The 11,234-nt window shown below is 45.9% G+C and overlaps 1 protein-coding gene across 1 annotated transcript; it reads right to left on the bottom strand.

The window, feature by feature from the left end:
* Positions 1 to 6,605: 6,605 nt before the first annotated feature.
* On the bottom strand, positions 6,606 to 8,950 carry LOC134368022 (protein SSXA1-like). Its single transcript, XM_063084646.1, has 4 exons — positions 8,885 to 8,950; positions 8,306 to 8,420; positions 7,866 to 7,964; positions 6,606 to 6,733 (listed from the first exon to the last, which is right to left on the bottom strand). The coding sequence occupies exons 1-4, from the start codon at positions 8,948 to 8,950 to the stop codon at positions 6,606 to 6,608; spliced, it is 408 nt and encodes a 135-aa protein (XP_062940716.1).
* Between the last annotated feature and the right edge of the window lie 2,284 nt (positions 8,951 to 11,234).

Below are 11,234 nucleotides of genomic sequence, written 5' to 3'. Positions count from 1 at the left end.
GTTGAATATGTCTGGGGATCTTTGAACTTCCTGAATCTGAAGATCTGTGTCTTTTTCTATACCCGGGAAATTTTTGCCACTATTTTGTCGAATATGTTTTCAATGCAATCTCCTTTTTCCTCCCCTTCTGGAATACCCATGGCTTGGATATTTGAGTGCTTAAGGTTGTCTGATAACTCTCTTAGATTTTCTTCAGTGTTTTTAATTTTTTTTTCTTTTTTTTTGTCTGCCTGTATTATTTCAAACAGCCCATCTTCAAGGTCAGAAGTTCTCTCTTCTGCTTCTGCAATCCTGCTGGTTAAACTCTCTGTTGTGTTTTTTATTCTGTTGAATGAATTCTTCAGCTTGGCAAGCTCTGCTACATTCTTTTTCAGGGCATTGATTCCCTTGTACATTTCTTATTTCAGGTCCTGTATACTTTTCCTCATTTCATCATGGTGTCTAGCTGAATTTTCTTGTATCTCATTTACTTTCCTTAGAATTATCACTCAAAATTCCTTGTCAGATATTTCAAGGGCTTCTTGTTCTATAGGATCTAGATCTTGAGAGTTATTACCATATGGTGGTGTACTTTCTTGATTTTTCATATTTCTGGTATCTTTCCTTTGGTGTTTAGTCACTGTGGCAAGGGATTTCATGGTCCACTGGTTCGACACTATTGTCTGGCGAGGATCCTACTGGGACTGCCAGTTTGGCACGGCTGCCTCAGTGAGTGTTGGTGGAAGGTTCAGGCCTCTCTGGTTGGGGGGAGTCCGGCAGCAGTGATGCCTGCCTGCTTGGTCACGCTGGCACCTCGGGGTGCATGGTCACCGTCGGTCTTGGGCCTCTCCAGGGGGCACCTCTCTGGTTGGCATGCACTTGCCCAGGCTCTGCTACATTCTCTTTAAGGTATTAATCTCTTTGTAAATTTCCTCCTTCATATCCTGGATTTTTTTTCTCATTTCATTATGTTGTCTAACTGAGTCTTCTCATATCTCAGTGAGTTTCCTTAAGATTGTTGCTCAGAATTTCTTTTCAGTCATTTCAAGGGTTTCCTGTTCTATAGGGTCTGGTATTTGAGAATTATTGTATTCTTTTGGTGGTGTCATATTTTCTTGGGTTTTTGTATTTCTAGTATCTCTACATTGATATCTGGTCATCTGATAGAATTGTTGCTCCTTCTATTACTCTGGAGTGGCCTTTGAGGAGAGAGACATCCTTTTCTTTTTCTGGTCTCTGCTGGTGACTCTCTTTGTGTCATTGCAGGAGGATGTCTGGCAGGCTGCCTGCTCAGTGGCTGTGGCTGCTGCTGTGGCACTGAGCCACTTTTATGGCAGCTATGGCTGTGGCAGAGGCTGTGATGGACCACCCATGTGGAAGTGGTGTTTTTGGCATGCTCTCTTGCCTGCTTCTGGGATGAAGGGGCTGCCCTGGGCTCCTGCCTAGGACCCCAGGTGTTGGTCCAGGAGAATAAATCTTAACAAAGCCAATAAAGTGAACTGAGCTAAATCCTGGCAGTATTATGGAGCCACTGTTTTGTCAATCTCTTAGTCCCTGCTTCTGCCTCTGTCCCCCACCCAGTACCTTCCTGATCTCTAAAGTCTAATGTTCCATCAAAAGTAAAAATGTTATGAGGACCATGGTTCCCATATAATAATTTCTTCTACATGTGGTTGGTTGGCTGACTTTCAGTGGGAATGGTGTCTTCTCCTGGCAGTACCTCAAGCCTTCTGTCTGTAGTGGTGGAGTGTACGGTCTGCTCTTCCTATTGTTACTTCAAGTGTGAACAGGAGCACAGGGGTTGGGCATGTCTCTGAGCCTCAGTCCCCCACCAGCTTCATAAATTCTTGTAAGAAACAGAGATAATAACAACAGATACTGAAATTAAATCGAATAAATCTAACAATAAATGTGCAAACTGTGGATGCAATAAATTCTAAAACTTTATAGACGACATAAATAGACTTTAAAAATGGAGACGTAGCCCAGGTTCTTGGATAGGAAGACTCAACAATGTAAAGATGTCCTTACCTGCCCCCCCCCTCACCAATTGATCTATATATTTAATGGAATTTTAGTCAGAATCCCAACAGCGATTTATTTTTCTTAAATCATGGAACTTGACCAGCAGATTCTAAAATGTACCTGGATGTGCAAAGGGCCTAACAAAGGACAAAGTGAGAGGACTTGCCTTCTGGACAGAAGTCCCATTATAGAGCTACACTCACTGAAATAGGGTGGTGCTGGCACAGGGATGGGCAGTTGACCACAAGACAGAAGAGAAAGCCAAGAACTAGACCCACACACACATACCTTTGACATAGAGCTGAGGTGGCCCTCAGGGCACCATCAACTTTCTCCCTTGAGATGCCTGTAAGAAACCAGTCTCTCACCTTGTGAGCCTTTCCCACAGAGCTCTACTCACAGTTAAAGCTTAATACATGTACTATGATAAGTTGGCTGACTTAGAAACTGTACCATCCTTCTACTTGCCTACCCACATCGAGATATCTCCTCTGTCTGATGCCTACGGTCTTTTCATTTAACTACAATTCCTTTAATCATGGGTTTTCAGCCTTGGCATTATTGATATTTGGGGTCGGATAATTCTTTGTGTGTGTGCATGCTATCCTGTGCATTATAAGATGTTTAGCAGAATCCCGGGATTCTACCTGGCTTCTACCCACTAGATGCTGGTAACTCCCGCCCCCAGTCAGGACAACCAAAAATGTCTCCAGACATTACTGAATGTCTCCTGGGGGGCAAAATGCATGCCCCCTGCTCTGTTGAGAACCACTGGGTTAGGCAGTTCCCCCACATCACATTCTCTTTTATGATGCTACACCCTCCTTGTGGCTGACTTTAGAATGTTCACATATATCTTAGCTCTCTCTTCTCTCAGAGGACAGCACTCTCCTGTCCTTGCAAAGGTCGGACTTGGCCATTTGATGAGTCACTTCATGCTTAGCCACTCTTTTCTCTCTGCCAGGACACGAGTGTGGCTGCTTTGTGTCCATGGGTCCTGGATAATATGGAGAAGATCCCTGGTCCACCCAGGATGAACACATAGCCTTAGTGAGAAACAAACTGTGGGTGCCTGTCACCTCAGCATAACCGAGCCTGCTCTGACCACATATCCTTCCCTGCCAGGAGAGTGAAAGTTGGGATGACTGAACCCTCCCCTTCTCCACATGTCCACCCCTCCTGTGGTCAGGCCTGGGTTAAGGGAGCAGGAAGCCTCCAGGTCACCATCTCCCAGGGGCCCGGGTTCAGAGTGGGCATCATGAGGCTTCCTTGAACCTTTCCAGCAGGATTCGGAGCAGCGATTTGCTTGTTAGACACACACTGGGACCCTGGAGAAGGGCTTTCCAAACTGCAGGTTGCAACCCATGAGCAGGTCAATAGAACTGTGGGTCCTGAACACGATTCCTGTTTTGTTGTTTTTTCACGGCTGGCTGGTATGGGGATCTGAACCCCTGATCTTGGTGTTACAAAACCATGCTCTAACCAACCGAGTAACTAGCCAGCCCAAGAATTCCTGTTTTTACTGAATTAGAATGAAATAACATAGCACATCACAGAACAGAATAGAAAATATCTGAGCGCATCATATGTATAAAGGGTCAGCAATTTTTTGTGAAGCGTTTGTTTTAGGGTCACTTGCAAAATGTATTCTTTACTGTGGGTCTTGGTGAACAGTGCTCAAAATTCTTTTCTTGTGATAGATCTGCTGTTCTCTTTCACAGGTCCCTGCATTTTCTCAAGTCTCTACTAGGAACAAGAATTAGTTTTAGAACCGTTAAGAAATTATTGAAAAAGAAACAAAACTAAGACTGGAAGTTAAAAAAAAAAAAAAAGTCACTTTGGACCCTCATCAGAAGAGCACATCTATCCACACTGGGTCCCAGGCTTGGTGAGAGGAGGGGGCTGGTTCTGGGGTCAGGCAAAACCAGAGTCTCCCTGCATCTCAGAATTTGGATCTGTCACATGAGAGGAGAAGTGAGGGGAGAGGTAGGGGGCGGGGAGTGCTATCTACCCAAGGAATCTAAGGGAAAACATTCCCTGTCATGACTCAGAATATTCGAGTTACCCTTCCCTGTGCCTGTTTTGTGTGCTGGGGGATCCAACCCATGGATCCCATCTTCCCAGGGAGAAAGAAAATCCAAATCCTTCAGTATCTCCTTTGGGGTATTTCCTTCTCTATTTGCATGGAGAATAAAGTACTCAATATCTAAGGGCAGAATATTACGTTTTCATAATACAGAACTACGTTGGGGTAAATTAAAAATTGTTTTGTCTGAGCCACAGGTAGAGCCATGTCCACGCTGACCCGGGCTGCATCCATCTCCCGGCAGTACCAAGCAGGGCGTGCTCACAGTTCTGGGGAACCTCTGTCCCCAGACCCAACTGACACCTCCAACCTCCCTCCTCGCTCTTTCCCTGTCCCTCCAGTGGCCGTGACAGCCCCCGCTTGGCCCTGGGTCTCCCTTGCTTCTTTGTCCACCCTGCATATCTGTGTCCTCCCTTGCTCTCACCACTGCCAGGACTCTTGCGTCTTTCTCTCTGTACTCCCCTTCTCTGGGGGATCCCTGACTTGGGACAATGGCCGCACGTCCTCTACCCTGAGATTTGGGACAGAACCCAGGACTCATTCAATTTTCCCTCCCCCCGCCATACACACCTGTTCTCCTTAATGTCTCTAAAGTCACAGTAAGTTCCAAACCCAGCCTCTCCTGCACATGCCAGCGGCAGGAGCTCTGGCAAGATGCCTGGCACCTGTCTGAGTCTCCATCTCTCACTATAATGTGGGCATAATGATGATAGTGTCTGCCTTCCAAGGCTGGGTGGGAGCCAGGACGCTGAGGTAATAGGCCATGGACTGTCGAAAAAGCTCCAATCCTGCCTTCTTCTGAGGTTGATGTTTCATGCCCGTTGGTGGCCTTAATATCCCCCAACACACACAATGATTTTTTCCAAAATATACTTTCCTTTACCTTTCCCCAGAGCTGACTGTCCTATCTCTGCACCCTGCAATGTTCCATTCCCAAGTCTTCATCCCCTCTGCAAGCCCCCAAGCCCTTGGTTGTAAAACTCTTGATGGGCAGTCCCATGCCCTTGTCCAGTGGACTTTTTTTTTAATGTTTCTCCCCTGCATCAAAACTAAGTGGACTGTTTCATTCCTGTCCACCACATGGCCCCACAGTGGACACTCCTTCCCGATTCCTCCACGTTCTCCGGTTGATGGTGTTATCTCTGTGTCCTCCCACACACTCCCAAATGGAACGTCCCAGCCCCTGGACCTGAAGGTCATTCAGAGAGCAAAGGCCAAGGTGTCCAACCACCTGCTGCAGAATCCTGCCCCAGGACTGGGATGTACAGTGTCTATCAAGATAAAAACTGGAAACATCCCCCGCTAGAATACCAACTCCACGTGGTCAGGGATATCTATCTGCCTCATTCCCTGATGTCGCTCCAGCACCCAGAACAGTGCTTGGCACACAGTATGCACTCACTAGGTGTTCGTTGAATAAATGACTCCTTTGATGCAGCAATTCCACTTCTAATAATCTGTCCTAATGAAACACTCACACATGTGCTCAGAGCTGTGTGCACAAGAACAAGAGGAGCAAACAACTAGGAAAAGTTTTTAAATGTTTATTAATTGTCAGTGACTGACACATGGTAAAAGAATAATGGGGTTCTGCAGCATGGAGCTCCCACTGAATATGAAACAGAGTGAGAGGGACTTGTCCAGAACACATTAGGAGTGAGGAAAAGCAGGCGGGAGATGCCTATAGTGGTATCCTGTGTGTCTGTGTAAATGCAGAGGAAAAAGTCTAGAATTAAACACTCAGAACTGCCCTCAGTAGTCACCTCGGGGGAGAGAGAGGGGTAATGATGTTTTGTGCAGAGAATACCTGACAGTACTTGTTTTGTGAGATAGGTGCATGGATACACAAACAGAAATAGGAATTAAGTATAGGTCTTGCTCAACAATGAAATGCTAATATCTAACAGAGTGCTTGGCATATAGTAAGAAAAATGATGCTTAACTGCGTGCTGTTGGGAACTCTTCCTTTCACTTGCTGTACACCTGATGGCCAGGAGTTCACAGCCAGGCCCATGTTCGTGAAAAGCCACCAGGTTCTGCTTCTCATCACAGGCACATGTCATATCTTTGAGGCTGAGGCAAGGAGAGAGAAGGAAAATAAGTGGCAGTGAGTTCCCACTGCCTGGTAACTCAACAGTCAACTCCTCTTCCTGACTTGTAGGTCCCACATGCTCCGACTGTGCCTGACCTCAGGACCTGTGCGCACCTCCCACTGCTTCTGCAAGCGAACCTTCTGCTTGAGCCTCAGTGACTCCCTCACCTACCTTATGAATTCCTAGGCTAGAGGAAGGTGTGGCCTGCACACCAGGGAGCCCATAGCATCCTGGGTAGGGAAGATCCCTGGATATACAGGGCAGGGAGTAGAAAGTGCATGGGAAATCTGATCATGTAGCCTTAATGCTGCACCCCAAGGGATTAGGAGAAGGGAATGATTTGGGGAACAAGTGACAGGATGGGCTATCAGTAGCATAACAGAACAGCACATTTGCAGGGATGTGGAGGATGGGCTGAAGGGTCACTTACAGAGTGAGTCATGTTCCTCAGGTTCGCTGATCTCTTCATATGCTGCTAGATTCTTTCTTTTCCTCAGTCTATTGGTCCAGACATTCCTCCCCCGTTTCTTGCATCCTGTGATGGAGAAGAGTTGGTATATGAGGGTTGGGTAGGTCAGGGAATGTTAGGCTCTGTTTTGTCAAAAGGGAGATGCCTCCTTCCCAAGTGCCCATGGACCTTCTACATCCTCTGTTTTTTACATCTTCTGGCTTGGAGAGGCTGAGACGTTAGACCAGCACCAACACGGACCAACTGCCAGTTAAAGTTTTAGCTTCTGGCTCCTTCCATTGTCAGCGTTAGATCCTCAACCTCTTCACTAGCCAGAACACTCACTCCTACCTCCTTTCATTTAGCATATATTTGTTAAGGGCACATACTTTAGAATCTGTCCCTTGTTTTCACACTATGTTGTTTCTGCTCACTGACAAATGGGAAAGTTCAGTGTGTGTGTGTGTGTGCAAGGGAGGGATTGCTCTCTCAAGCTCTTTTCCAAGTTCAAAACATAGATTCAGGTTTGATTGGGAGTGAGAAGACTGTGGTTGTGTTAAAATACAGGGAAATAGCTATCTTCAATTACATAATGCATTAAATCACTTTCTTAAGATATTTATCCAATACCTATGTGATGTTATGAAATTGACTCTGGAAGTTTTTGGTGGATTTATACTTCAATTAAATTTTTCTTAATTGTCCTTTGATTCATTAACAGTGTTTATAAAGAACAACATATCCTCTAAAAAACGAAATATTTCAAACATACAGAAAATTATGGGGAGTAATATTGAGTCCAGTCGGATTGCAACGTTATCCCACAACTACTTCAGATGTCTCTGATTTCTTTATTCAAAATATAAAAAACACTATAACCAAGTCGTAGCTGAAGCTGTCTGTGCAGCCCTTACCAGTCTGTGCCCTCCTGCCTTCTTCACTTATAACCACTCTCCTGAATTTGAAGGGTTTTATTCCCATTCATATTTTTATACATTTACCATTTCCTTGTTATCCATAAAATATACATTCTTATTTTGTATGTTTTAAGAATTTTATATGAGTGGCCTCTGTACTTAACCTTCTGCATCCAACATCTTTTTTTTTTTTTTTTTTTTTAACTCTGCCCTGATGTGTGTGAGGAAGCAAGCATCTGAGAATCTTTCTCAGGCAGCTGGACTGAAAAACAGGTGGGATTGAGCAGACCCTTTCCAGCCCCTTCTTGTCCACTCACCCTGATTCTCGTGGTTCAGATCTTCATCAGAATTATTCCCCTGGGATTCAGTGGCCTGTTTATCAGAACACACAAAAACTGGAAGGGTAGGTCTGAGACCTAGAAAGAAGCAAAATGTTTGTTCCTTAAGAGACAATCTGAGAGGAGGAAGAAAGGGTGGGGTGCTGGGATGCCACACAGACAGTAAGGCTCATCAGAACGAAGGGTAATGGGAGAGAAACACGCAGGAGCCAGATCTGAGCTCCACTGTGGCCAGTCACTGCCTTCAGCTCCATACAGGATATAAAAGCAGAATGCCCAGAAGCTGTTTGGGATTTCCCCCTGCACAAAAGGAAAGCGTGGGGCACTTGCTGCAGCCTAAGAAGAAGCCATAGCACGTAAAGGGCCTGAGGGATGCTCATGTGTACCCAGGCTTGTCTGTACCCAGAACTTCCCGTGACCTAGATTAGTCATGGTGTCATAGTTTCTCTTCATATACACATAAGTGATTTTCTCTGTGTATCCAAGCTTTGTCCACTCTTTCTTAGAGAAGTATTTGGAAATATCCTTGAAGGCCTAGGAAAGAAAGAAAAATAAATTCCAGCAGCGACTCAGCTAGACGTGTCTGCCATTCAGCTGGGGTTGCTTCCTCTGCCGCAGGACCTTTCTGACGGATCTGAGAACTGGGGATAATCATCCTTCCTGGTTAATGTCATGGCTAACTGACAGAACATGGGTGACATTCCCTAGCCTCTCCCCTGGCACACAGCAGGTGCTTAATGCTGCTGGCTTTCTCTCTTCCCACCTTCCAGAATGGACCGACAGTCACCAAATATAGTGCAAGGTCACAGACCTGTTGTCTCTGGGGATGCTAGGCAGAAACACAGTGACGGAGGGAAGCTCCTTCCTTCCCACCCTCTGGATCTCCCTCCTGAGACCCTGCTCCTTGTCGCCAGTTCCTCTGTCCTCACCTCCTCAGAAATTTAGTCATCCTACACTGTCCGCTGGGCCACTCCTCTGCCTCCCCCATATCACCTCACCTTACACTTCTTTGATTTCTTGGTATCCCTTCTGGGGCTCTTTGCAAAGGAGCTGCCTGTGTTCATGGCACCGGGAACAGTCTGATCTGCAAGGAACACAGCCTGAGTCTCTCCAGCCACAAGACCGAAGGTCCTGCAGAGAGTGAAGGCACTGAGGGATGGCCACACACAGTCATCTGGAATTAAGGTCTACTTTTCTCCAACCTAGGCTTATCCGTTTCTGAGAAAGCACATGGGGAGAAGTCAGATGAAACCAGGGGGCCGGGAGTCTCTGGCAGAAGTATTGATTAGGGATGACAGGTTTTCTCTGGGCATGAGCAAAACAGCCTTGAGTCTTCAAGAGGGGGTTAGCTATTGCTGTTAGTAGTTCCCATGGAGCTTAGCTTATCCTTAAGTAAAGACAAGGACCTTTGTTGGGGAAGCAGTGAAGTGAGTGTGTAGTTTTACTGAGTGGGGATGTTCTAAGATTGGGGGAGGGAGGAGGTGAATCTCACATATCATGGTCTCTCTGATCGATGAGTTTGGGTTGTCAGGCAGAGAAATGTGGGTTCTGTTGGAGAGAAAAAGAGATCGTTAGCGGATCAGTGGATTTAGAGGCTATTACTGTGTTAATTGGAAATTATTAGAGTGAGGAGAATGTGGGGCATTTGAAGATCTGGTGCTCCCCAAACTGAAGGAATTGGGGGGATATCTTCGGGAGAGGACATTCAGGGGTCTCTGGGGCCAAGAATATGGCTGTTTCATCCAAGAGGAAGCAATAAAGTAGTTCCTTAGGCAGAGGCTATTTGTCATTATCACTGGTTGAGAAAATCTAAGGGCGTCTAGCTGATTAGGGGGTTTCTCAGGCTGAGGGGAGTTTTGCCTCCCTCAGGAATAGCAATTAGGAAGTCTCACAGACTGCAGATAGTTTTAATTTTATCTCTGCTTGATGGGGATTGCCCCGAAAGGTTTTAGTCGTCTCTCAGTCCTAAGATCTTTATGATCTTGGGGATCTCAGGAGACACGGCAAAGGCCCAAGCACTTGAGTGTTCTAAAGAGGCTCCTAGCTTTTCTACCTGCCCCTCTTAACCCGTGTGTCCCTTAGAGAGAACCTACCTCAGAGGCGAAGCAGTAGCGAAGTGGCACTCGAGGAGATTAGATTCTGCCATTAGACGTCCAAAGGACGATGGACCAATCAGGGCAGTTAGTGAACTTGATCTGGCTAATCAGAAGTCAGGAAAGTGGGCGAGACAAGCGAAGCAGGAGTGGGGTCTCTCAGTCCAGGCTCCAGGGGGCAGAAACTTCTTTCCGAAGGGGGCGGATACTCTGATTTTCTGGCTTGAATCAAGTTGCCCTCTGCTGGGATTGGCTACTTCAGGTTCCCGTAGGCCTGTTTAAGTGCTCGTCAGTACATATGCTCAGATTTTCCCTTTCCATTCAACCCACATATTCCTAACCTCTGCTGTGCATTTCTTGTTTAGTTTTAATAAATGATAGATATGTGGCAGGTTGCCATCTCAAATCCTTCCCATAATTCTCTAACCTCTTCGAGTATGGGGTCCTCCTGAGGACCTACATAGTAACTTAAGAAATTTAAACTTAAAAAAAAAAAACACACAAAAAAACCCTTCTATCTGTGCTTTTTCTATATGACTCAACAGCCAGAAACTTGAGAGTAATAGTATTTATAACAATAATATTAAAATGAGTATCCATGTAATTAGGGCTGTCTGTCTCCCTCAGAAGGCTCATACGTCAGCTCCTCTAGGAAGTCTCCCCTATGCCCATCCTCAGTGCCTCCAGTAAGTCGGCGATGCCTCCTGGGCTTTCCATTCACAGGCCTGATCTCTCTAAGTTGCCCCTTCTAGAATGACAGAGAGCTCTCTTAGGGCACAGACAGGATAATGACCCTTGTGCCCAGCACAAAGCCCTCTATGTGCATCTTCCCATTTAATTTTCACAACCTTCCCTCGAGTTCAGTCTATTATTATCCCCATTGTGCAGATGTTGAGACCGAGGCTCAGAGAATTAAGCACCCTGCTCAAGGTCATATAGTCAGTGGGTGACAGAGGTGGGACTCACCACCATGGTGAATTGAGTTCATAGTCTGTGCTTTTAATTATTCTTCTACATTGCTTCAACTATTTCTTGGTTGGTGGAATGAATACATGCATCTTAAAATCACAAACGACCTTTAACATAATTAGCATGGCAGGCCCATGGCTCACTCGGGAGAGTGCGGTGCTGATAACACCAAGGCCATGGGTTCGGATCCCTATATAGGGATGGCTGGTTAGCTCACTGGCTGAGCGTGGTGCTGACAACACCAAGTCAAGGGTTACGATCCCCTTACCGGTCATCTCTAAAAAAA

Source organism: Cynocephalus volans, chromosome X, assembly GCF_027409185.1.
Source record: "Cynocephalus volans isolate mCynVol1 chromosome X, mCynVol1.pri, whole genome shotgun sequence".
Lineage (NCBI taxonomy): Eukaryota > Metazoa > Chordata > Mammalia > Dermoptera > Cynocephalidae > Cynocephalus > Cynocephalus volans.
The sequence above is the reverse complement of the archived record's forward strand: the minus strand, read 5'-3'. Positions and strand labels throughout refer to the sequence as shown.